The following is a 26,359-nucleotide window of genomic DNA, read 5'->3' as shown; positions in this document are numbered from 1 at the left end:
ATTTTCCCCAGTTATTTATACTAGGAGTAGAAAGAGTATTTCAGAAAATTGCTAATCTGGAAGAAGCAGTCTGATTTTTTGTCTTTAACTGTGGGTGAGTTAAATCAGGGTGCCTTTGTATGACCCCTCTTTTTGGGCACTTTTCTTCCTACAGCCCTTTCTCATGCTCAGCTCTGGAAGATCTACAGGAACAGGCTTTTTAAAACACAGGTTCTGTGTTATGGGAAGTAGGAACAATTCAGGCTTGGTAACTCCGATTCAGAGTTTCTGTTCTCCTGATCGCCCTGGTGCTGCACTGCACACGATCCCACTGGAATTCCTCGAGCACAGCCAGTGGCACACCGTGTTTCTTGGAGAGGCCTCAGAAGTGCCTCTCGCACCAGCACCACCACTCCCCTGGGCACTGAAGGTACCCCCAAAGCACCTGGGATGAAAGCACTGCCCTGAGCAGGGGGACAGGGTCCGCCCTGCCGCAATGCCCCAGTGCAGCATCCCACAGGATGCGTGTCTTTGTGTGTGGCTGGGGCCGCATGTTCCCCTCCTGCAGCAGTCCCTGTTTGTGCCCAGGTGACGTGTCCCCCTGTGAGCTGCTGAGGCGCAGCTGGACTGGCTCCATCCCACCTCCTGGGTTTAGGAAGTCAGGTATTTTAAGAAGAGCGATACTGTATTAGTCTGCGATGTCAGAGCTTTCGTGAAGTTATGCTGGATTTAATTTCCTTTCATTTTGCTCTGTATACACAATGAATGACTTCTGTGCAGGGAGCTCAGTTTGCAAGATCTCCAGGGCAGGGAGCAAATCTTTACTGTCACCACACTCCGACCTGGCTTTACCTCATCTCTCTGTAGCCATGTGAGATGTGGTAGGTAACAGCCTTGCCTGGCTTCCGCTGATGGACAAAGGCTTTCCAGCCCCGGGATTGCCTCTCCCCTCAGTGATCCCGAGGCTGATCCAAGTACCCAGGCAGCTGCCTGTGCCTGATGCAGTGCACCCAGACCCCCCTCCCCACCCTTCCCACTGCAAAGCGGGAGCACCGAGCGCTTGTGTGTTTGGCTGCTGCAAGTTCAGGGACACCAGGAAAGCTGAATGGCCCCAATATGAATTTAAGGGTAGCTCATTGCTCCCTTGGAGCTGTCAGCCATCATTTCCCAACACTGAGTTCCCTCTCAGTGCATTCCAAGCCCAGCTCCCTGTCGAAGGTAAGCTGAAGTGGAACACAAAGTGAATGCACTTGAAACACCCTCCCCCAAGTGCTTTTCCATTTATGCAGCAGGCTCACTAATTGCAGAAAGAGTGATTACCCTTTCAAGAAGGAAATATAAACCTTGATTACTTTGAATGTGTGTTAGTGAAATGTGGTTCTGATCCCAGCTGGGCAGAAACTGTGTTTCAGTAAAACTTTCTGAAAACGCTCCCAATAGGATCAGCACGGGGAACCTGTCTGTGACTGTTTTTATCCCATCCCCATTTGTGATACTCTCAAAAGGGGGACTGAACTTTGCATCCCAGATCCCTAAAGCTGGCAGAGTCCTTTCTCTCATGTTAGTGGTGGGTTTCAGCTCATAGGAGCTCACCAAGCTACTGAACAGAGAAACAGGTACCTTACGGGATGAAAATACAAGGAGCCAACCTTTAAGTGGAAGTGGGGAGAATCTGAATCAAAGGTGACCCCAAATGCCTGTTGTGTCCTGTCTTAAGAGCACCCAGACCGTACAGTGATTTTGGTCTCCCCACCTTCTGAAGAAAGGACTGCAAAAAAATTAGGTGACAACCCTAACAAATACTATAAAGCAGACAGAACCACAGTAAATGGTGCTGGTTATAAAATGTCACTTTCTTAAACAGAAAGTGCAGGTTTGTTTTTTTTTTTTTTAAATGGGCTGGTGCATGTTGTAAAGTGTATATATATGTATATAATCAAAATATGTGTATATACATATATAGGTAGATGGATGGATGATGTTTTTCAGAGCCAAGTCTTTAAACAGACCAAATTAACCACTTCTGCTTTTTGCTATGGCATGGTGAGGTGGATTTAAGGATGAAATTAAGCAAGCTGTAGATTTAAGAACAAACTCATTCTGTGGCTTGAAATTAATTATTATAACCAACATGGTAACTTAATCTCACAAAAACACGAGTTTATTAATAGGTGAAGGAGCTGAAGAACCACACAGTCCATCCAGCCCTCTGATAGTTTCCTAATCTCAGTTACGAAATTCAATGCTGCAGTTTTACAAGGTACATATTCTCAATTAGTGAATGTTACAGAACATAAACATGAAGTGAATATTTGTATTAATGAGATTCAAACAAGTCAACTGAAAGAAGTATCAACTATAGTTATAACACATGGTGAAAAGAATCAAATTTGGAATGTGATCATATATACTGTTGTACATCAGACAATATGTACACTGTTTCATATTGCATGACATTCATAGCATATTCATAGAAAAGTCAAACTAAATGATGGCTTAAAAACTGTTATCACTGAAATTTGCTCTCTATGTTTTAAAGTGTTGATATTGACTGAGTTAATATTTTCATTGTGTAAAAATACTGTATATAGTAGAAACCCTTCAGCATCTTCCACATTCAAATAAATGAAAGTTACAGTTTGGTATTTGGTGTTCAACATCTTAAATTAAACGGCCGATTCTTTCTGGCCTTCGGAAGGAAAAACAAATCATGAATATGCTCAATCTGGTTTGACTAGAACGTTTCTCTCTTGAAGACCTTGCTTCTGGAATCAGAGACTAAACCTCTACCTCGGCTGAGGTGCGGCTGGGAATACTAAAACATCTGAACACACTTAAAAAGGTGGAAAGTCCATAGCCATTCTACACACTTTCATTTATTGTCTGGACAATTAAAGTACAAATAATTCAAACACAACAAGGTTATGAAAAAAACATTTACAATACTTTCCCTCAGAAATGATCTAAACTAGCAAGGTTAACATGAAGTCATTCATTATAACTAAAGTATACAACTGCCTGGTCCTAAGAAAGATTTTTTAAATTATTATTATTATTCAGATAGTAAAACACATCGTAGAGAAAAGATTCTGACATGCCTTCCCCACTAATGCTTAGCAAATGCATCAAAACTTTCCCAGCAAACTGCGCTCATTCATAGCAGATGATGTATAAAGGTTTCCCTGAACATTGAATGAGTGTTCCTTTAAACTAAAATCTAACATTGTTAAAGTAAAAAACTGATAAAATTATGATGCAGCCTTTGCTTTTAGTTATTTGTCTACTACAAAAGTTTGCCTCTTCAGTGTGAAAAAACAATACTTAGTCTACATGCAGTTAGTGGGTATAGCATGGAAAAAATGCACAAAATAAGCACAAGTTATAAATAACCATAACGTTTTATTACCATTAAGACTAAACTTGTATTGAAAAGATTTTATATAACAAGACAAGAAAAGCAATAGCAAATTTAACTATCAACTAGATTATGCATAGCGAGTAACTGTTTCTAGTACTCAGGGAAGAGCATGACCCTTTTTTGTTTTAAATATATAACCGTACAAAGCACAAACATACTAAAATGATCAGTGCACTGGACATGGGAGAGCACCCCCTCAGTCATTTTGTTCCCTTAGCTCTGTTTTCCCCAATCTGAATTACATTAAAATAAAGACCCAGTTGTTTTCTTTTCTACTGTGCAGTAAGAAAAAATATTCACAACAAACATGACAATATATCAAACAATATTTCTACACAAGTTACCTTGATACCTCTGTCACTTAAGTATCATAAGAAAACATTTTAAGACATATACAAACAAAACTAGCAAAGTGTTACAACTTATAATAAATTAACCAAAAGAAAAAATAACTTTATATATATATATATTTATATTATATATACACATACACACACAACAAAATGACACAATAATATGCTTCTTCCCATAGTTTAAGTAAACAAATAAGTAGACTAGCCAAACTAGCTATATTTGATTTTGGCCATATGCATCACATCGGCAATTAAATAAATAAGTGTTTCAAGCAACATAAACAGTGTTCCAAATGTGCCAACACAGCCCAATTATATTAGCTTGGGCTATAAAGTGAATTTGAAAATTCTTAACAAATTTAAAGCAAATGTATTTTTTTCTAAACACATTACATTTAACTATGATACTAAGATATGTAAATAATTTTGTAGCACCTACTGCTCAAACCAAGGAAGTTTTTGATCAAAAATTAATTTTTTTAACTTTTGTTCTGCTGATATCCCATACTGATGACTTAAAGAAAAACCGTCTTGCAACTCATCTCCTTGCTTTTGGGTTTTGACTGTGGGTAACTGCGTGCCTGGGAAGAACACTCTCCCGTACTGTATTTAATATTTTTATTACATGCTATGAAAAGATACGAAGATCATCTGTTTGTAGCCCATCCTTCAAAAAACAATCTACTAATCCAGTTTAAAACACACATCTTGATCTCTAAAAAGTTACCAGTGCAGTATGAACATGACAAAGTTGTCAATTTCCCCTAAATTAGCCAGTCAAAATATTTTTTCTCAAATCCAGATTCTCTTGTAAAAATTCTTTATATTTTATAAAAATAGATTTTTCTTGAAACCCATTTTCAGCAAAGAGACCACCTCTTTGGCAACATTGTTAATGTTATTTAAATTGTTATGTCATCAGGTATCCCCCGTTACCCCATTCCCTAACAGAAGACTGTTTAGTTCACATGATACAAAAGAAAAAAGGAAAAATAAAAAAAGTTGCAAAATTATGTTCTTCTTTTTGCAATTTTTATTGTTCCTCTTTAATTTGTGTGGGGGGTTTACCAATCTAATTCAATCAATGTTTTGAAAAAACAGAAAAGAAAACAAAAATCTTTTTTTTTCTCGCTTTTAATCCCATTAGTTCGTAAAAATTGTTTTTTGTTTTATTATTTTTTCAAATGAGTGAATGGTCATCTTAAAAAGACCCACCTTCAAGGAAGGTAGTAAAACTAGCTGGCCGGGTAAAAATCCCTGCACATTGTTATCTATGTATATTATATTCAACAACGACAGCTATGAAAGAACATTCAATGCATCAAAGGTTTTTTTTTTTTTCTAAGCATTATAAAATCCTTTCCTGTTCCTCACAGGATATCCAATGTTTTTAATACTTAGGCAACACTGGCTTATAAAGTCCATGGTTGAATATAAGCCTTGAAGAGTTTTTTTTTTTTTGTTTTGTTTTGTTCGTATATATATTTATATATATATATTTTAGTAAGTAAGGATATGAAATTCAGGATTTGTGGGTTTTATTGGTTTTAAAGGAAACTTGCAATACTCTGTCTCCTAAACGGTATCCATTAAGGCTGGCAATCGCCATGGCAGCTTCGTCGTAGTTGGTCATGGTGACAAAGCCAAATCCCTTGCACTTGTTGGTGTTGAAATCACGGATCACCTTGACATTATTGACCGCTCCAAAGGGACCAAACAACTGCCACAGCACGCTCTCATCCGAGTCGGGGGACAAGTTGTAGACGAAGATGCACCATCCAGTCCCGGTGTGACCAGGGATATTCATTCCCACAAGGCTCGTCATACCATCAATTGTGATCGGAGAAAACCTACCGAGCAAAAAGAGGGGTCTATTCTAAATATATCTCTTGGCACGAGCTACAGGGGTCCAAGACTTTAAAGTAAATAAGCCAATGGTACAGAAGGTTCTGGATCCTGTCCCTGGAAGATGACCACAGAGCCACCCTTGCTCTCTCTAACTCCTGCTGAAGCGGAGGGGAGCTGCACTAAATAAAATCGCCAAATCCTGGCATAAATGCATCTCCCTCCGAGGATAAGCCCTGCTTAGATGTATGTGTACAAAGACCTCAGAAAAGAAATGCTTGAGGACAATCTGAGTCAGAGAGGGCCTGCACACGCTGTGATAAACAACAGCTCGTGTAAAAAGGGCCTGTAGAAATTTGCCACTTATTCCCAGCACTGATGTAAGTTTCAGGACAACGGAGATCTAATGCTTTATCTCCTACTAGTCTGCAGTGAAAAAAACTCAAGCAAACTTCAAGACCTATTTTAAAGATTAATAAGAAATGCCTTTGTCAGGATTCAGCTGTAACGGTAGCTTCTTCAGCTAAAAATACTATTAGAGAGATGTCTCTAAGTGGAAGATTTTATTTCTCCTCCTAACACGGTCCTTAATTGACATACACTAGGGAAAAAAATCCAGGTAATAAAAAGTCCTAAAGCCAGCCACATATCAAAGAAGGTTTATGCAGCAATTGTAGAATAAGTTGAACATAAATACAATTAATGAGCACATCAACTGATACCCTCATACTGTGAGGCTTCATTTCCATGACAGGCTCAAGGTTCTTCAAGAAGTCAATGCAGGGACTAACTCCCAGAATTCAATAGAGCACCCTACTGTTCCTCCCTCCTTGTCCTTTGGGACTTTACCTCAAGTATCCAAAGAGAGCAGATAAAGCCAGGTGTTAACGAACACAGATCCATCATGGGATAAAGGCTGGGCAGGATCTATGGAGATCATCTGATCAGCCTCCTGTTCCAAGCAAGGCAAACTTCTCAAATGAGAGCCGCTGCTCCTGGCCCTGCAGAGGGAAGCTTAGGAAATCTCCAAGGACACGAACTCTGCTCCTGCAGCCCCTGCAGCAGGACTCCATCCTCACTGCGAATGAGTTTCCCTTTTCCTCAAGTGGAACTTCCCCTGCTGCAGCCTGTCACTGCTGACTCCTGTCCTCCTTCGTTTGACCTCTGCGGAAAAGCTCGGCTTCACCTTCTTTCTAAAGCCCCTTGTAGGCGGCTGAAGGCAGCAGTCAGGGGCTAAACTCTACATTTGCCTTTCCCAAATTTCAGCGCGTTCCTGCAGCTTTCCAAGGTCTCCCCAGTGGCAGCCATGGCCAGCAGCAGTGACAGCCCCTGCTCCTCTCGAATTTAGTGTCACCCGCTAATGCGAGGAGGGCGCAGCGCAGCCCATGACTCAGGTTATTAATGAAGATGTTAAGCAGTATCAGCCCTCAGGATCAACATAATTTTCCTTTCATCAGTGTGGAAAAAAAAAATTGACATGCTTTCTGAAGCTACACTTTGGGATATGTTTTAAAATAACAACCGCACAGTGGAAACGTCTTAAAAATCTAGTTTCACGTGTACCTTCAATATGATGAGTTTTAATACCAGAACAGAATAATAATTCCTCAGGATTTTCTGAGCGATGATTGAGGGAGCAGAGGGAGGGACTCTGCTGCTGAGCGAGCTCTTGTGCTCTCCAAAACTTTTTACACTTGTAATAATTTTCACACACTTTTAGCAATCCGCACAGTATTATGCAGTGTATATTAAATAACCATAAAGGAAACTACACACTTGATGGTTGCTCACTGTTCTGTTGACGCCTGACGGCGCTTTTTATGTACATTCAGGGAAAAAGAAGACACTTGGAATATACATCTTAAGCTGAGGATCATCACTGGGGTGTAGCTACGCTGTAAATGAGCAGTTCACAAATGCTCACAGCATCAGATCCTCAGGAAGGTTTGCAGACAGTTTATTAAAAATACATGGCAATTTTCCAACTCAACTTCACTTCTGCAAATCCTCATCTCGACACATTTTAGTTTCTCTCCCGCACAGTGAAACCAGTGACATTATCACAACAGTTCAGCACAGAAAAGCTGGACAAGGCCAATTTCTACTGCTCCTTCCACAGTGGGTGGAAATAAGGACTGGAAATAAGGCACAGCCAGGGCTTGTAGAAGCCAACAGCTACAGCTCATTTTGAAATCTGGAAGATGGGACTTCAAGCCCATCGCTGGCAAGTGCTAACTGTGCCAGTAATATACATAAGGCAGCAAACACTGCTTTTCTGGAATGTTTGAATTTAATGTGAAATACAATACTAAGGGATATACCATGCTCTAGGTAGGGATGACATAAAACCTGTACAATGCATAGCTGTGCATGTCACAATGCATCATAAGGCTTTGCATTTTAAAGAAATGCTGCATTGATATAAAGGGTTAACATTTCCTACAGTTCACTGGAGAGCAGCTTTTCCCTGGAAACCTTTAGGAGCTAGGCAGCTTTCAACTATTTATGTGCCATGAGCACAGCAGCTGCTCTAAATCCAACAAAACATGCACGAAACTGGTGCAAGTGTATTGACACAAATACAAGATCACCTATCGCATAAGGAGCTTTGCTACTAGCAAGTGATCTGAAATTAGCCTCAATAAAACCTTTTTTCCACATCAGCATGTCTCATTTTCCATCAGTACCACACAGTTAGCACAGGGAGAGCCAATCTTCTGCTTCTGAAGCAGCTTCAGAAATTATCAGTGTGGTGTTTTTTGTGACCCTGCACCTATAAATTCAGGTTTTGCTAGTGCAGGTACGATTGCCAAGGTTTGCTGAGAGGAGATAAGAACTAATTTAAGATGCCTGCAAAACGACTTTAAACACTGCTGTGTTTTTAGAGTAACACTGCAGACAATGTTGAGAAAGCAGATGTATAACCTATAAAGGCAGGTAATTGCTCTTTTCCTCTGTTCAGACTAAGCCTATCCTGCACCACACGCCAGCCCAATTCCAGGGAAGGAGCAGCAACAGCAAAAACCCAGGGAAACCTCCCAAAACGAACCCATCCTTCTGACACTGACTTGCACCTGGACAGACACTCAACTGGGAGTTTTTCCATGTTTCTGAAAAGATATCAAGAACAAATAAGGTGGGAGAACACAGGAGAAGGGATGTGTGATAAAATCAGGCAGGGGGTTCTGACTCACCACATCCCCATCATCACCAAGAATATCCTGACAGAACCCACGTGCCCATGAGCACCAGCACTGGTGCTTCTGGGAAGAAGCTCTGTTTTGACTTTCCTCTTGTGAGTACTCAGGATTTTAGATCTGTACTGGGTTACTGAGGAGTTAAACCCCACCTTACTGTCTGATGATATACTTACCATACCTTTTTAGAGGATGAGCTTCAAAAAAAAGCTCAAGTAATTTTCAAGTGTGGTGAGGAGACCATTTCAGAAGAGTAAGTAGTACTTTCTCATCTTAATCTGGACATTTTAGGGTAACATCAGGAGTAAGACTACACCTTTCTTTTGCTGCAAGGGTAGCTTATGCTGATGTTGCCATTGAAGGAAACACTAACAACACATCTCATTTTAGCTACCAAACATACTCATGGAACAGCAGAAATGTTGACAAATCAGCTGAGCTTTCACACATGCGTGCACATACAAACACACAGCTATTTTAAACAAACAAAAAAAATAAACTTCAAGGACTGAAAAAAAAATTCAAAGTATTAAACCTGTAACAAAAGAAACTTCGGGCTGATTGAGGTGCACACAGCTGTATTTTCAAGTCAAACTTATGATGCCAGATGGGGAGAAAGGTGGTCTTAACTGTGAGACACAAGAGCAGCCTAACTCTGATTTTTGACTTAAATTTTCCATTATCAGATCAGAGATTTGTTAAAAACTCAAGTTAATAGTTTTGATTCTAGAAGAAAAAGCATCACTTATCAAGGCAACTGCAATTTCAATGCTTGTAGCTGTGGCACCTAAACCATTTGAGAAGCCCACCTGTAAATCAAAAAAGGTTGAAAAACCCCACAGAACTTGTGCGTGAGGCCTTTTAAAGTAACAAAACCAACTGAAGTCCAAACTTAAAAAAGAATTTGACATGCTGGTGGAAGAAAAGAAGGGATAAAAAAAATAAAGTTAGTGAATTAAAAAAAAATAAATTGTAGCACCAATCTGTGCCAACACGGACATCTGGCAATCTGTGGAATTCTAATTACCTCTTTACGCCATAGGCCATATTAAGCAAATTGTCCAGCCTGAAAAGAGAAGGAGGGTCTTTGGGTTAATGTCTCACAGATGGCAAGATCGCTCAATGGAACTATTATTAATAGTGTTCCATTTTCAAAGAAGAAACGTTCAACAAGTTTCCCACACATCTAAGGAGCCTAACAACTCCCAGTCTGCTTTGTTAAGTCTGAGGTTGTGCTTAAATTTCCACCAGAGCATTTAAAAGCCTTTTTTTTTTTAAACTTGTCTATAGTCTTACAGAAAAGCTTAAACTCCAGAGCTTGGTTTTAAAAAATCCATTTAGGATTTGTCTTTTTTTTTTTAGTAATTAAATTTTTTTTTGGTAATTCAACTGCTCACACCTTATATTTACAGTTAACTTAGAAATAAAATGTCAAGTCCAAAACTGCTGGAACTGGAAAAATTCTTGATAATCTGCTTTAATATAATAATTTTCCCCCATTTTATTATATTTATTTAGTATTAATCCTTCATGACATGTCAAATTAAATTGACCACCAAATTTTGCAGAATATAATCATTTGCCTTCCATGGCAGCACAATAAAGTCCTTCTGTCCATGGAATGATTCAGTGATAACCTCAATGGACACAGCTGCGTGCCAAAGACACAAAAACAAGTGTAAATTTAATGTATCCAATGACTGACTTTTTATGATCTTTAATTCATTAGCACTTTTCATCAGTGACAAACTAAAATTACATCTGAATAATTCTCTAAAGCCAGTGTGCGACTCAGTTATGCAAATATGTCCAAGTTTTTTCTTGAAGGCAGATTTTTTTTTATTTGAAAGGTGGATTGCCTGAGAACCATTAAGTATAAAAGTAATAGGAACATCATATATTGCTAACTCTGCCTTATGCATCAGATGGAAACAGTATATTCAAAATGCAAAGCATAAAACATCCCCAAAAGCATCTGAAGGCTCACACCAAAGACTAACACAAGGGCTCTTTATACTAAGAGCAGATATCTCAGGCTAATAAATTTAATGATACTCCTGCTGACTGGGACAGACTCAGCTTTTTTCCTGCTACCAATCCACAGCCATTAACATCAAAGTCTAAGCTGCATCAAAACTGTAATAATATAGCAGAAAATAAAAGCATTACCCAAAAAGAGAGAAAGAACAGGACAGTTACTGCTCATTTGATTACCAGTGTAACTCTATTCTGTCCTCCCTTTTTCTATGAGCCTTCATGAGATCTGATTGTACAGTACCTTCAGTTGTTTTAGTAAATACAACATGACTACTGCTGTCAGCAGATTTTCCTCCTCATTCTCCAGGAAAGAATATTTAATTTTACAAAGAAAATCAGGTCAGCCTACGCAACTAAAGCTTATTTTCCTGCACAGCACCTGCCCCACATTGTTGTCGCTGGTGGAACTTCAGTTCTTTTCCAGGTAATTACCTGAATCTCTGAGCCTGGTGGTGAAGTGGTCCAGGGTAGCGTCTGTTGGGAGACTGATACAGCTGTGAAAGGAGTGCCTGGCTTGTTTTCTGGCTGGGGTTATTGGCAAACTTCACAGTAATTGGTTCTGTAGCACCACTAGGCTTCTGGCCATTTAGTCCCTTTATGGCTTCTTCTGCCTCTATTCTCTTATCAAAACGGATAAATCCCACACCTCGAGAAACCCCTGGGAAGTAAAAACACATGAAGAGATAAATATCTGTAGGAACAGTCTCATCTGTGAAACGAACATGAACTGAATGTTTGGTTCGACTTCACACAATAGGTGGTTTGCAAATTAAGAGAAGTCCTGTAAAGAAAAATCCTCTTCCCCATCTGTAATCTCCAAAATCAGCCCCTACCGTATTTAACAATGATTTTCAGTAAACAATATTCTGCATTTTGATAGTTCCTCATTAATGAGGCAGTAGTTATATCTCCAGTTACGCTTATATGGAAACAGGCATTGCATTTTACACTAAAAGTCAAAAAAACCCCAGCTGCAGACATTTGCAATTTTGCCACTTCCAGAAAAACATGCATGTATCAAGGAAAGTTTTCTTTTAACCTGTGACTTGATCAACCAGAATCCGTGAGGTGATGATGCGCCCATATTGTGAGAATAACTGCTCTAATTCTTTCTGGGTCATGGTTTTGGGAAGGCCGCTGACATACAAGTTGGCATCCCGGATGGATGCTGAACTTGGACGGGCATATGACACCTAGGGAGAGAAAAGGAGAGGAGTGTTAGCGAGCTACAGCCACCCTTGGCATTTTGGACAGATAATGTTCTGTTCTTTCACAAGACATAACCCTGCAGTTCAGACAGGACCCGTTCTGCAAAAACAGCAGAGCCAGGGAAGGCTGGAGGAACAAAGGAAGAGACCTTAAAACAGACACAAGGGTTCTTGAAGTGCAGTGATAAAATAACTATTGTTCAGAGGTGGATTAATGTGCAACTTCCCACGCACGGCTCTGTGAATTTGCCCCCCTGGGTGTGGGTGTGTGTGGATGATTTGCCGTAGCCAACCTTGCATGCTGAAGTTCCTGCATGTTTTTCTTTTTCCCCTCCAAGTGTCTGAAACCGATCAGGTTATTTGCAGAGTGATCTTTTGTGCTCTCTCTCTTTGTGTTTGCATCCTGAGCTGGCAAGATCTGTTCTGGATGAACAGTAAAGTACTGGTGAAATTAGACTAAATGAACATCTGCTCAGGGAGCTGTAGACTGACACTCATTGTCGGATCTGCAATTTATCACAAGAAGTTCCCTTGCATTATAAAGCCCAGAACCAGACCATAAAATATTATGACCAAGCAAACAAGAAAATCTAGCTGTGGCACTGCATGTGTGCTGTTGGAAAATTACTAATTCAAGCCTCTTAACTGCTCTTCTACCTATGAATCAGATTTATAATTATAATAGGTGCATAAAAAGCCTTCTGCACTTTTAAAATATTATATACATTTAGAATAAACACATTTAACATCATAAAAACATTTCCTGGATAAAGCCTAATGGCAAATATTCAGCACAGATCATGAATTACTTTGCAGCACATCTGAAAAAGCATTGGAACCCAAGCTGAATATTCTGCACTTCATTTTATTTCAATATAAACCGATCAGTACTCTCCTGCATTATGTCTTAAAATGTGTCTAGAAAGGAAGTGGGGGGGTTCCCATCACGAATACAATACATTTGGCAATTGTCTTTCCCTCTTCCCAAGCCTCAGCTTGAACACAGATGATGTCAAATGCATGTCTGTGTGTTTTATGTGTCAAAGAGTTGTCTTTATGTGCTCCACACCTAAAAATAGATGTTGACTCAACACAGAAAATTATGTTAATGACTAATATTTGCTTCCATAATCTTCTCTGCATAATGGCAGACAAACTCTATAAAGATTCTATATTTTAAGGTTTTTGGCAATTTCTTTATAACTTACATGTTTGTCCATAACCTTTTAAATCTAACATTTACAGAGAAGGCTGGAGAGAGGAAGTGGAAAATTCAGGGTAAGAAATACGAAATAGAGGTTAGATAAAACATTTGCATCAATGGAGGCAAGCTCAGGCACACAGCACAAAGGCTCAAGCAGACATGAGGAGCTGAGAAACCTTTAGGTGCTGAAAGGAAGAAAGGATATTGGAATAGAAATTATTTTGTGCCACAGCCCATGAGCTCCTGATGGGGCACAGCATTTCCATCACTTCCCTGCTGGTCCTGAACACTCCTCTGATGGATCCAGGACCAGAACACACATGGATGGCACCGCTTGGCTTTTATGTAACAAAGCTCAATCCAGGCCCTAGGGGACACCAGGGGTAAGTAATCACATGGTGCTTTCACCTACAGTTTGGCTTGGTGCTGGGGCATTCAGAAAAGCAGACTCTCCCTCCCCACTCTGCAAATTCCTCACCTTGAGATGGTACTGTAAGAGTTCAGGCACCTACAAGTTTAACCTACTTTAGGAATAACAGTTAAAAACATTTTAAACATCTTAAACGTTTAAAAAACATTTAAGAGCCTCTCTGGAGTGAGGGTAGCAATCTTACCTACTCCTCAAACCTGAAAACAGCAAAATGAATAAAGTTCCTGGGAAAACAGCCAGGGGTTTCCTTTGGGTTTCTCACTCTGGCACATTCATTAACCAAATGCCACGTTACAGGGAGGATGAAAAGTACTGGGATATGCAAAAACACTACTTCCCAGAGCAATGAGTGCCTGACATTTTATATATATATATACACACACACACACACAACTTCTACTTACAGAAGGCTCTCTGCTCTCATGGGCCTTGCAGGCAGGCAGAGGAAGGAGAGGCTGCTCACACTCCCAACCCTCCACTCTCAGCACATGTGAACACCTATGGCTGCTCAGGTCTAGTTTTTATTTCCACCCGCAATCAAACATTCAGGCTGCAGGGGAGCCTGAGCCAAAGAAAGAAGCTGCCAAAAGCAACTCGGCCGTCTTTAATATCAAGGAGAAAAGGTTGCGGAGCTGAATGGACTCAAGGCTAGTAATGTCAATTATTTATCTGCTTTTGAATCTTTTTCATCTTCCCTCTGAGGTCAGCCAATGACAAATCGATCGGTTAGAGTGTGCCATCCTGCTTTCAAGCTATTATTCAGTTAGTGCTGAGGACGGGATGTCTTCCCGTGTGTGAGCTATCAAAGGAAGAAATCGCCCACCCTGACCCTCCATCGCACCAGAAGCTCCTTATGCTGTGCGAGTTAAAATGGGAGCAAAATCCAGCTCCCATTTTATCACTGCAAACTGCAAAGCGCTGGGTGAGGACTCTGCATTAATTCTTTATATTCACACTTAAAAATGGGGTTTTTTTTCCCCCCTTCCTTTGCTCACGGCAGTGTTAGCACCCTGTGCGGAAACAGTGCGTTGAAAAAGAAAAGAGTATGGAATCCTAGCCACCACAAAGAATTCAAATAATGAGCTGGAGAACACCAAACTACTGTTTGACCCAGGCATTTCTCAGCATTAAAATGTTTGTCCTCTTGTACAACGTTTGAAGGTCGAACCATGGTGTTGGATTTCACTGCATAAGATCATTTAGGAACTCTGTGGTCAAATGCGCAAGGAAGATAATAAAGTATTGTACAATTCATTTTATGGCTTGCTGGCCTCAGATGTTAGCTTCTATAAATACATATATAATAACTATGAAAAACATTTAATAGGACATTTCTCATCTGACATTGAGCATTAGCCTGTGTAAAGGCTTTTCTTCATAATAAACAGCCATCTCCAGAGGCTGCACCACTGTCTCCCAACAACACTGCAGCATGAGAAGGTCCAGCATTTCATATCTTCCATGGCAAAGCACATTTTTGTTCTGGTGCACAGAAAATATCTCCAAGTTCAAGTAATTATCTTCCCTATTGATTTCCTACCTGTTTTCCGATATAGAAAACTTTTTGAAGAATTACTAACCTCGAGTCTCTTCAGAACATAAATTGAAGTGGTCTGGCCTTTCCAAGTCAGAGCCCACAGCAAAGGCACCCAGAGGCATGAACGCATCCCATTTGTCTTATGGAACAAGCAACAGCAGCCATTTGAACACTGACACTTAACCACTTTGCTGCTGCTGCCTGTAAGAAAAGCCTTCAGCTCCTGTGCTAATCCTGGACCTCTCAAACATCAAAGTCCATTTCTAGAACCCTCCCTGTAAAATTTAACTTTGGCGTGCTCTGAAGAGGAACTGCATCATCCTTTCTGGGAATGATATGCTTTGCCAGCAGAGCCACCCTGCCCTGGACACATCTGAGCAGCAACCAAGCAGCTCATCTTGCAGATACCAACCTTCTCCGAGATGTGCCTTGCCCTGCATCTACCATTCCTCACCTGGAGAATGGGAAACCATGCAGGAGCCTTGAATCAGGGTGCAGCACAGGCACCCAAGGACCACCAAGCCACCCACCCAGGCCACCTGCAGCTCCTGGGACACCTCTCCAGCCACAAGCATCTGAGGATCAGTCAGTGTTGAGTTACTCCCCGGGCAGCTTTCAAAAAGTTTGTGTAACATTCAAAAATACCAGACCTCTTGGTGACCTGAATACAGAGAACTTTGCTTTGTCCTTTTGTGACACTGAGATACAGCATTTCTTGTATGATTTTTGGGGTGAGTCACTTGGCTTTTTTCTGCCTGAAGTCCAGTTTAAAATGGGGACAACCCTTCCCTCACCTGGCTGCCCCTTATCCCACTGGATAAGACAGTACAGACTGGAAGTGCTTTAACACAACCGCTCAAAAGCCTCACGCACATAAATAAAGCACAGTCTCACTTGTTTAATGCACATCCAGAACTAGAAGTAAAATCTGCTTAGCACCAGGGAACAGGCTATAGCAGAAAGAGACATTTCCCACAGCCACTTCCAGACCCTCAACTGTGTCCTAATTTTGTGCAAAACCAGATTTGAGACACCCTCCTGTGAAAGCTTCTGTGCTTTGTCAGAACAAGCAAACACAAAAACCCTCTGGTCCAGAGGCTGAAGACCAGGATCTGGAATACTTTCACATCTGATGCCTGCACTGCTCTGTCCTTTCTCTTCCCTAAGCCCTTGGCTGGGGGATGGAGGGGAGTGATGATGCACTTTACTGTTGAGCAATTCAATGCCATTTTACAGAGATTAATTATAATTGCAGGTACAATGGTCTATCCCATCATTTCAGGAAAGACATCCATAGATAATAACCTAGAAACACTCTTGGCTATATCAAGAACAAGGCTAAGAGAAATAATTGCTCTGGCTCTGTGGAATGAAAAGGACTCACTGGCAAAACTGAGGCAGTAAAAACAGAAATCACAATTAAGAGAAGATGGATGAAATTAAGAGGCAGAGACTCTGGTGCCTGCTGAAAGCAGCTGAACCTTCAAATGCAGCACTGAAAGGTTCTATGAGCACCAGTATCATTGCAGGCACAAAGGGTGGAGGGGGGTTTGTTAACAAGCGCTACCAAGTCCAAAGGGTTACAATGACAGAGGGTCCTAGAGAGCAAAACGGAAATAAACTTAGTTGAAGCTTTCCAGGTCTGCAGCATCTTTAAAGTTTCCTGTACAAGACCTTGTCTTGGGGAGCAGCAGCTACAGCAGACAACCCCTCTCTAACTGAGCTACCATAAAAGAGAATACCACAATTTTAGAAGAAGTTATAAAATAGCTACCTCCCAAATCTTCGGTTTGTGCCTGTAATGAGAATTTTCAGGAAAGGAAAAAAAGGAGGTCCAATGCAACTGCACACAAGACACTCAAAAACGCAAATCCCTCCCTGCTGCAGTCCAAACTACTCTACACCCCGCATCTTCCAACGCCCCAACCTTCCGTCTCCTCCTTGCAGAGCATCCAAGCTCCACCTGTGCCTTGCCCTGATCTCTCTGTACACCCTCTCTCCTTATCACCCAGCCTTGCCCACCATTCCATTTCTTCAGTGGGAGGGGAGGCTGCAGGCAGCGTCCAGCAGGCTCGGTGGCCCTGGAGAGGCTATGGAAGGACAAGGTTGGAAAACACCAGGTTCTGGCCGAGCACTGCACCAAGGGCACCCAACGCCAGAGCTCTGCTGCCATCACTGCCAGCAGCCCAGCGCCTTCTGGCTGCCACCCAAATTGTGTTGAGCTCCCCCCGCACCTCCCAAGAAGTGTAGGATGGGGTGCAGGAGATGCAGGTCTCTTCCCCAGCACTCGCTGCTGCAGTTCCCCCTCCTGCCCCGTGCTTCCTGCGCCGCCTCCTCTGCCGAGCACGGCTGGAAGGCAATCTTTTTGACAAATGACTTTGTAGGACAGAGAAGTCTGAGGCTGCTGTTATTTGGTTACCCCACAGTGACAGGATGGTGTTTAGTTTTGTGGACAATTACAAGAATTAACATGGACAGATTTAGAGCCTGAGTTTTGTGGAAATAGCTGGCATTTTGAAAAATGCCACAGAAACCAAGATAAATGGGAAGATCTTTCAGCAGTAATGTTACTACTTTATTTTAGAAAAAGCAGGATTACTTTCTCCCACAGCCTTATTTGCTCTATTTTAAACTAGGACCATCCAGACCTATTGATCAAAACAGAGTAAAGCAGAAATACAGAATTCCATGTTATTTATTCAATTTAACTGAAAATTAAAATAACTAGAAAAAGCCTCTGCGCACATAAGAATCATCTGCTTGGTATTTTACCATCAGATAGATAAAATGGATTTTAAAACTGGAGGTTAACAAGGGCTCAGAGAACCTAGATTCCTTCTCCCCTCTCTGGGGACATCTCCCTTGGCTCCAGCAGTGTCACAGCATGTACCTGCTCCAGTGAGGGAAGGAAGAAGCAAACCTATTTCTCAGGCAACAGAGAAAAAGGAAGAGAGGGGTGCACAAGACTGCACTTCAGGGGGTCACTGGCTCTTTTTAGATTTCAAACTTCCTTTCAAAACTGCTCTGCCCTTGTTCCAGTGAAGCCAGGTCACTTGAATCCCCAAGTAAATTGTAAAACACTTCCTTCGCATCCTTTCAGGCGTTGTCCTTTTTTCAGGGCAACGCAGCAGTTTAAACAATCTGTACCCCATGCATCACACATCTTATTTTCCTTCTGATATTTGATGCAACTGAATTGCCAGGCAATCTTCAACAGTAGCAGTGACCTTTCATATGCTTTTATGGATGGGCAAATTTAATTTCTAAAAATAGATTCAATTTCTGGAATATATATTTATTTCAACACACTGTCTCTTCCCTCATTCTAAACTGTTTTGCAGAATTATGTCAAGCTTTAGCTGTAAAAATAAAGTGAAGCTTTTCTCCCTCACAAGAAGATGATGCTGCTATGCAATGGCGTAAATAAAATATGCACTATGATCAGTTGAGGAGGAACAAAATGTGTATAACCTATTACCACCAAACACAACACTCCCTCCAATGCTTTTCCCAAACAGATATTCTGTAAATCGTCACCTCTCAACTTTGACTTGAAAGGGCATCATTGACTTAAATAAAATGCACATAAATATTTTAGCTGCTAGAGTGAAAAGGGATTATTTATCATAACAATGACAGAATAAAAAGAACATTTCTTCAGTTATTTTAGTCCACACATCAGAGCCGACTGTGCCTGGCTGTTCTGCTGATCCTGCTATTAAGCCAGTTCCTCCTGTGACTGCATGGCTGTTTTTTGCAAGGCATCAGGAAAGAGAGAGAACATTAAGCTGCCACAAAAACGTTACAGAAGTGAAAAGGACAGCATTTGGGGCCACACGCATAAAATATATATATTATTTTTAAACAGGAATTAAGCCTTGTGGGGTCAAAAAAATGAGAGCAACTCCCCAGAGCCACCTCATGTTCAGTCTCGGTGCAAGGAACAGCAGAGCCCACAACACAGGTGGGACACTGCCAGCAGGACCACAGTGACCTTGGCAAACAGAAGTAATTTGCCACTGTAGAAGGGCTTTCACAGATTACTCATTTCAGCTTTCTTTCCACCAAAACAGCTTCCAAAAGGCAGCCAGAGACACTGAACCTGCAGGACTGTAACTACCCAACAGACACGGATGGACACAGGCCAAGGTTCAGCCCCATCCATCAATAAGATATTTACAGATTCATTCTGGGGAAAAAAAACCCAGCCACATTCATGAAGAAAGCAGAACAAAGTAATGTTCAGTACTTTTCCAGCTCAATGTTACTCTACTAAATATTTTTTAGCCTAAAAAACTATATGCCACCAAATTCCTTTCTAGATGTTCTCTTGAGAGAGTTTTTTTTAACACACCAACAGCGCATTTTTAGTAACTGTAAAGGGCATCTGTAGCTAAAGCAATTGGGTCTGATAATTAAATACAGTATTTTCCACAAGTTTAAATACTTCAACTGTACAAAAAACGACAGTGAGATGCTGGAAAGCAGCACATGGAGGGAACAGGCAAGTGAGAAGGTTCAGCAGTGCTGAGTACTGTTCCTCATCACCTTGAAATCCTTAGGGAACCAGAGATGGCCCAACAACTCAACAACACAAACGCCACTGGCAGCACTAAATACACCTGATTTACCCCTCAGCAAGAACACTGGGAAACCTCCATCCCCACTGCACAGTACTAGGGAAAGCAGACCTCATTTATCACGATTTCCAGAAGTAATGCGTAATTAAAAATACAAAAAACCCCCAAGGGGGTAAAGGTAAGGCAATGGCATGCAATTCTGCAATGAGAAATTGGGTTGGAAACTGCTGATTAGATGTCCCTGTGGCCAAAACTTGGCTGTTGGGATAGCAGGCTCCCTTGGTTTGATTTTAGGCAACTGCATAAACCCTATTTTATTTAAAAAAAAAACCCCAAACCCTAATGCTTCCTGCCAGTCATAAAAGAACTTATGCAGCTCCTGTGCATGTAGATTAGATTCATCTCTTGCCTTATTATTAAATTTTAACAGCTTTCAAGAGCACCCCAAAAGGTCCTTTATTCTACGCCAGTCTACATGCTATTAATAAACACAAAAACCCCTAAACAAACAAATCACTGAATTTCTAAAATTTATACTGAATATAAAAAAAAACACAAAATAAGATTTTGCAGAGGAAGCTCCCAGATAACTAAAGTCTTACTATAGATGATAAAAGAAAGACATAATGGTTTAATTTTGCATGTGAGAAATGTATAATGATAATCGGTGTGGGCTGGAGTTTCTGGAAGCCTTTTACAGCACGAGTTTCCTGTAACCTTGAAATATTATGAATGCAATAGCATTGCTCTGTTTCACAAAAAAGAAAAACACAGGCAAAGCAACAGAGGTACTTAGGGACAAGAAATGCAGTTCCTTCCTAAGGCTGAATAATGCTCAAAATATACATGTACTGCATGAAAAACTGATCTAGATTTTTCAAGTTCTACTGAGTTTTTAATAAGTATTTTCAAAATATTTTTTCCCCAATAATGTGCCTTTAAAAGCAATTTGGACAGCAACTTTTCACTCTAAGTGGAAACTGCTGAGTCCAAGCCTGCATTTCCACCTGCAGCAGTTGATAAGATGGTAGATTTTGCTGCCTTGCCTTACAGATTCCTGTAAGTGTTTCCATTAACTCTACAAAACCATGTTGTGAGCATTCTGATGTATGGCCCACATGCCTATCTGTGGGATGGAATCTGGACAGTCTGAGGGAGGTTTGGAAGCAGCCTTTCCTATGAAATCTGTGCAGCTGCTCCACCACTTTCATAACCCTCAGCTCAGCACTTCTGCTCTTCACTGATCGAACAGAACAGGGGAAAACTTGTGCGAAACAATCCTTAGAAATACACCAGAATCCAAGAAACATTTCTGCTTCAGAGAATACCACTTTGTCCAAACCACAGCCAGAACATCAAAACCTACACTACTGACCACATTACATTGTATCTTTTTTGCAAACTACAACATCATTGACATTACTTGTACCAATATTCAATACAGGAAAAATTCCATTTTTATATTAACATTTTTAGCTTTGAAATACAAATTAACTACAGAGGAAAAATTAAGAAAATGGTGCAAATCAAAAGGCAGCACTCAAAAAAATGATCAAAGCAGTTTCAGATCATTTGAATCTGATCTGCTGTTTGTTCCCCTTCAATTTTTTGATTCACATCCCTTAAGCTGCATTATTTGTCAGAATTTGGGATGTGGAAATCCTCTGTAAGCTGTTTCAGAACAGCTTTATCAGCCATGCAGCTAAAACTGTGACAGTGTAGAAGCTTGCTTTTCTTGTGAGACCACTAAAGAAGGTCATTGAATAACTAATGGTCTATTACAAACAATGAAATAAGAGACTTCAGTGGGAAGCCACCAGCTTTTTAAAGAATAAATCAAATTAAGGATGTGGAAATTGAGAAAAATATTTTTTGAGAATGACATATTCTAACTTGTGAGAAACATGCTTTCAACACCCGATAATGACAGGAGTGTCACTAAAAGAACTCCGTGACAAAGTATTTCCCATTTAAACATAAGGAAACATAACTTGTTAATACACCATCACAAACTTCACCTGTTTATGGATAATGGTCTCACTCTGGCTGTTTCATTCTACATCTAAGCCTCACTGTCACACTTTAAAGAGCTTCCTGCTACCTCCCCCCCTCTTTAACAATAGCAGCAATTTTGGAGAAGAGAGGTTTCATCTTCTGCATGTCTGCGCATTGTTCCAATGGAAGAGCTCGTTAACCCCCTTACAACGGAGAATGAAATAGTGGTGAAATTGCCAGAAACAGCTCCAACTACTTTCTCCCCTACCTGAATTGAGCAAAAGGCATTGTCTTACCTTTATGGTTTTGGTCTGGAGTCTGAGTCCATTTAAAGTGTTAATGGCTTTCTCTGCATCCTTTGGATCAATGTAGTTAACGAATCCATACCCTAAACTCTGCCCTGTTGAAACACAAGAAATAAAGAAAAAAGGACTCAGTATTTTTCAGCACAGGAACAACTTCCAAGAGTGGAAGCACAATTTTCTTACACTGTTCATTTCATCCCTGCTTTCCCTTACAGTCTCTACGCTGTTTTTCACCATTTCTTTATCTCCTAAATACAGGGGGAGCCATCAGAACTTTCAACTGCTGCTCTGAAGATCCTTCTGTAAGGAATAGAAGCAGCAACCCCTCACCCTGTCTTCCCCAGGAGTTTACTGAAAAGCATGTATGAGGCTTGACAGCAACAGAATTGTGTAATAGTTTTGTGCTGAGCTCCTAACAAATATAACTGGCTGACCTGCCAGTAACGAGGCCACATCTTCAAATTAAACAAACACACACACGTATAATTTTGCTGCTATTTATAAACAAGTCTTGAAGCATTTAAAGCGCAAAATTAGGAAACTGCATTGTTACACTAACCTTGAAGGAGCTGAGGAACAGAAAATCACCTTTACATCTCGTTTTACTGCTCAGTGAGCAGCCAGTAAATAGGAGAAGGGACAGCCCAAATTGCAGCCGGGCGAGGGACGGCGTTAAAGCTCCCCTCTGAGTATCTGAGATGACAGCAAACCCAAACAGTGCAACAACTGCCGCTGTGCACGGGATGGCAGGAGCCCACTTCGGCAGCCAAAAGCCTTTCACCAGCTTCTGTTTCAGCAGCGAGACCCGTGCATGTGCTTGCAGCAGAAACAGACCCGGTTAATAACTGGGGAAAGTGACACGGGGCTGGGGAGGGCCGTGCTGTCGGCACTGCAGGGATCATGGACATGCACAGGGCTGGGAGAATCCACTCCACAGGGATCTTTTCCCAGTTCCCAAGTAGCAGCTTTGCGGCACCGATTTTATTAATGCAACATGACAGACAACCGCTTCCAGATCCCTTCCTTTGAGCATCCTACTGAAGTTATTTTGCATGTTTGGAACACAGCTTTTTAGATATTTTTTTTTTTTTTTTTTTTTGGTTAAGGCCCATAAACTCAGGAACACACACAGATAATCACATTTCAAGAATCAGCGAGCCCAAGCAGGCACAGGTGAATGGCTGTGTATTCCAACCACGCTCCCTCTCGTACACCCTTCTGCGGATGCAGAGCCCAGCAAGCCAGAAATCCACCTGTCTCTCAGCACTGATGTGCAGGGGATCAAAATGCTCCTGGCTCCCAGGCAGTGAGAAAGAAAACATGTGAAAATCCCTCCCGAGGAGAGGAGCAGCATTTGTGGAGGTTTCTATCCACGGGAGCAGCGAGCAGCAACCCAGTTCCTGCTCACCAGGAGGAAGGGGAGGTTGGGAAGGCAGCTGCACACCAAGTGCCTTGATGTCCCCTGGAGGCACAGATCCTGCCTCCCAGCACAAAGCTTTGTTTCTTTGTCTCCTGGACTACAAAAAAGCATCTGTGTGTTTCTCAAAGTCAGACGCCACCAAAAATACAGCGTTTGCTGTAACACAAATACAGGGAGCGCTTCTGTCTTACGAAATCAGATCAAAGCCCTAAAAGCTGCTAACTATGCAATGGAAGACTTTAAAAATCCATGGAAACACTGCAGTTCATGCCTGAAATGCCCACATGCAGGCGTAAGGATAAGAAATGGCCGTTTTAACATACAATGCAGCCAGGGAGCAATTTCATCCCATCAATTTAACTTCGGAAAAAGTATAAAAACATACTCGGTCTTCCTGGAGAGCTGAACTAATCTCACCAAAAATATTCTTACCCAAGTTACATGACATTAACCAAGAATGACCTGAAGTCTGGCTGAGCACAAAGCCTGGAGCACAAATACTGTAAAGATGCTTTCCCTGTCATGCCTTCCTGAGGTATTTTATACAGCCCCAACCCCTGTGTCTCTGAACATATCAAATCTTTGATACATTTAATCCTAAACAATCCTAGGGAGAGGAAAGTCATCCTTTAGGAAACAAAAATCTTTTTTATGGGGTGAAGGAGACTCAAGGATCAGAGCCTGGATAACCTGTGTTTATATCCTTTTCCTGTTAATCATCTCTGGACTTCAGAGGTACCCAGAGAGCAGGAATAGCTGCTGTGAGACTGGGATTTATGTCCTGGGCTTCCATGTCCAGCCACTGCTATTCTCAAGGCACATGGACTGACCGATCTCTACAACGTATACATTATTTTTCAACAATCTCCCAAAGAAACAGTCTCACTTCTGTAAGTACTTGCACAAGAGAGACCATGGACAGCAAGCCCACAAACAGCACTAGCTGTAGGAAAGGGAAATAAACGGCAATACAAGAAAATCAGCTCACAATTACAAAGAACCTTTTTTCTGCATCCCCCAGTAACATTCAAGTTATTTAGATACCATCATCTCTCATTCTCACTACCAACTGGCAATGGATAAATATATTTTCTCCTAGGTGAAGGATAACAAATACCAAAACAAATAAAGCTGGTCTTGGTCTGCATGCAGGACTGCAGAACCTGGCTTAATAAAAACTATTACACTGCCATACCATTTTTCTTTCAAATAACAAGTCTGCAGAAACACGATTTCTTCTTGTTAGTGTATATACTCCTGAACATCAAGAAATATATGAAATTTGTAACAGGATCGCAGGCCTGTTACTCAGAAGCATTTGGTTATGAATTCATATCACACTGATTGCTATATTAGCTGTACTGTACTCTCACAAAAAAGGGTGAATGCTCAGAATTTTGAGTACTGAATTTCTGTTAATTCAATGAATACCCCTTTTATCTTAAAAACTCTCAAACTCCACACCCTTCACAGCCCGTTGAAATCTCAGTGCAGTTGTTTCCATCAGCAAATTCCTTCTGCTGCTTCCTGGCATAGACCTCACTGTACCAGTGAAGCTGAAGGGAGAAAACCTTCTCATTAAGAGCTTTCCACTCCAGGGGTGTATTTTGTTTGGTTACTTTGTATTTTCAACCATCTCTCCTAAATACTATTATGCGTTTGAAGATTGACACAAACACCCCAGTCTCAAAAAATTGAAAAGAGAAACTCAGATTAGATTTCTGTCTGTGAAAAGCTTTATGACGACTGTGGCAAACATCATAAAGTTTTACTGTGTTAAACGTTTACAGTTAAGAAGCCAAAAAATTTTTATACATGCAGCTAAAAACATGATTTTCAAATTCCTCTCAAGAGCAATGTATTACTCTATGTTAGACAAAACAGACTAGATATGAAAGAACTAAAACCTGTTACAGGTGAAGAAAGGAAAGGATTTGTTTCAGAATACAGTAAACAGTATGAACTTCCCTATTTTCTTCATCATGTGCTCTTACTGCATGTACTCCAAAAGGGTAACACTTCTTTGGACACAATCTGGCAGCACAAAGCAGGCAGCTGGACCTCTCAGTGGGATCCCACACAGACACCGTAGTTCATTCCCATGCTACACTTCCCAGGAACAGCACCGTAAATAGTAAATATTTTCTGTGATTTGGAATCCAATAGTTCATCACATGCTGTGATTCAGTAGGTCAGGCAAAGAGATATTTCTAGATGATCCTAAAACAACACCTTGTTATCTTGCTATTCACACTGCTCCTTCTGAATGCTTTCTCTAGCAGCAGAAAATGTATAGTGGACCTCCCAGAATCTGGTAAGGAATAGGTCTAAAAATGAGCAGTAACAGGGTTAGATGTTATCAAGGTCTTCACAGTCTTTAAAAAAAAACCCCAAAAAACAAAACAAGCAAAGCCAAGCTCAAGCTGGAAATACACGTGTTTTGCATTTGTGAAAGTTCCATTTCAGAGCTTAAAATTATGCTTAAAAGAAGCCATGAGAAAGATAGGAAAAAAATCAATTTACCCTGTATCACTTATCCATACATCCAAAAACCTGCAACTGTGAAAAAGGCAGTGTCAAAGACCTGTGCCTTCCTTTACCTCCTCTGCAAGCCAGTCTGTTTTGGCCAATTCCATATTTACATTAAGAGGTAAAGGGAAAACACATAGAAAAACCCTGTAAGTTAGAACAGAAACGTCAGAGAAAACAGATTTTAAAAAGGCATGATACCCCTCTGGCTAGTAAAAGTTGAAATAACAAAATTTCTTTTCAGGTTACAGAAAAATAGATCCCTTAACACTCATCCTTGACTCACCAAGAGATACTAATAGTAACAATACAGAGACATCAG

At 40.9% G+C, this 26,359-nt stretch overlaps 1 protein-coding gene across 7 annotated transcripts in view; it reads right to left on the bottom strand.

The window, feature by feature from the left end:
• Window positions 1-2,839: 2,839 nt before the first annotated feature.
• The window catches only part of ELAVL4 (ELAV like RNA binding protein 4), an 80,883-nt gene continuing 57,363 nt past the window's right edge, over window positions 2,840-26,359 (bottom strand). For 6 of the 7 annotated variants that reach the window (XM_066192791.1, XM_066192789.1, XM_066192787.1 and 3 more), the window contains exons 3-7: window positions 22,080-22,183; window positions 11,869-12,022; window positions 11,262-11,487; window positions 9,820-9,858; window positions 2,840-5,600 (exon numbers count right to left, since the gene is read on the bottom strand). In XM_066192791.1, the coding sequence (XP_066048888.1) occupies window positions 5,273-5,600; window positions 9,820-9,858; window positions 11,262-11,487; window positions 11,869-12,022; window positions 22,080-22,183 (851 nt within the window). In that variant the 3' untranslated portion in view covers window positions 2,840-5,272. The remainder of the gene's footprint in view (window positions 5,601-9,819; window positions 9,859-11,261; window positions 11,488-11,868; window positions 12,023-22,079; window positions 22,184-26,359) is intronic. The other variant, XM_066192788.1, reaches the window with a different exon arrangement.

The sequence above is a fragment of the Chamaea fasciata genome, unplaced genomic scaffold (genome assembly GCF_029207755.1).
Source record: "Chamaea fasciata isolate MVZ Bird 193981 ecotype frontalis unplaced genomic scaffold, bChaFas1.0.hap1 SCAF_10, whole genome shotgun sequence".
In the NCBI taxonomy this organism is placed as follows: Eukaryota; Metazoa; Chordata; class Aves; order Passeriformes; family Sylviidae; genus Chamaea; species Chamaea fasciata.
Note: the sequence above shows the minus strand (reverse complement) of the source record. Positions and strands in the feature narration are given on the sequence as shown.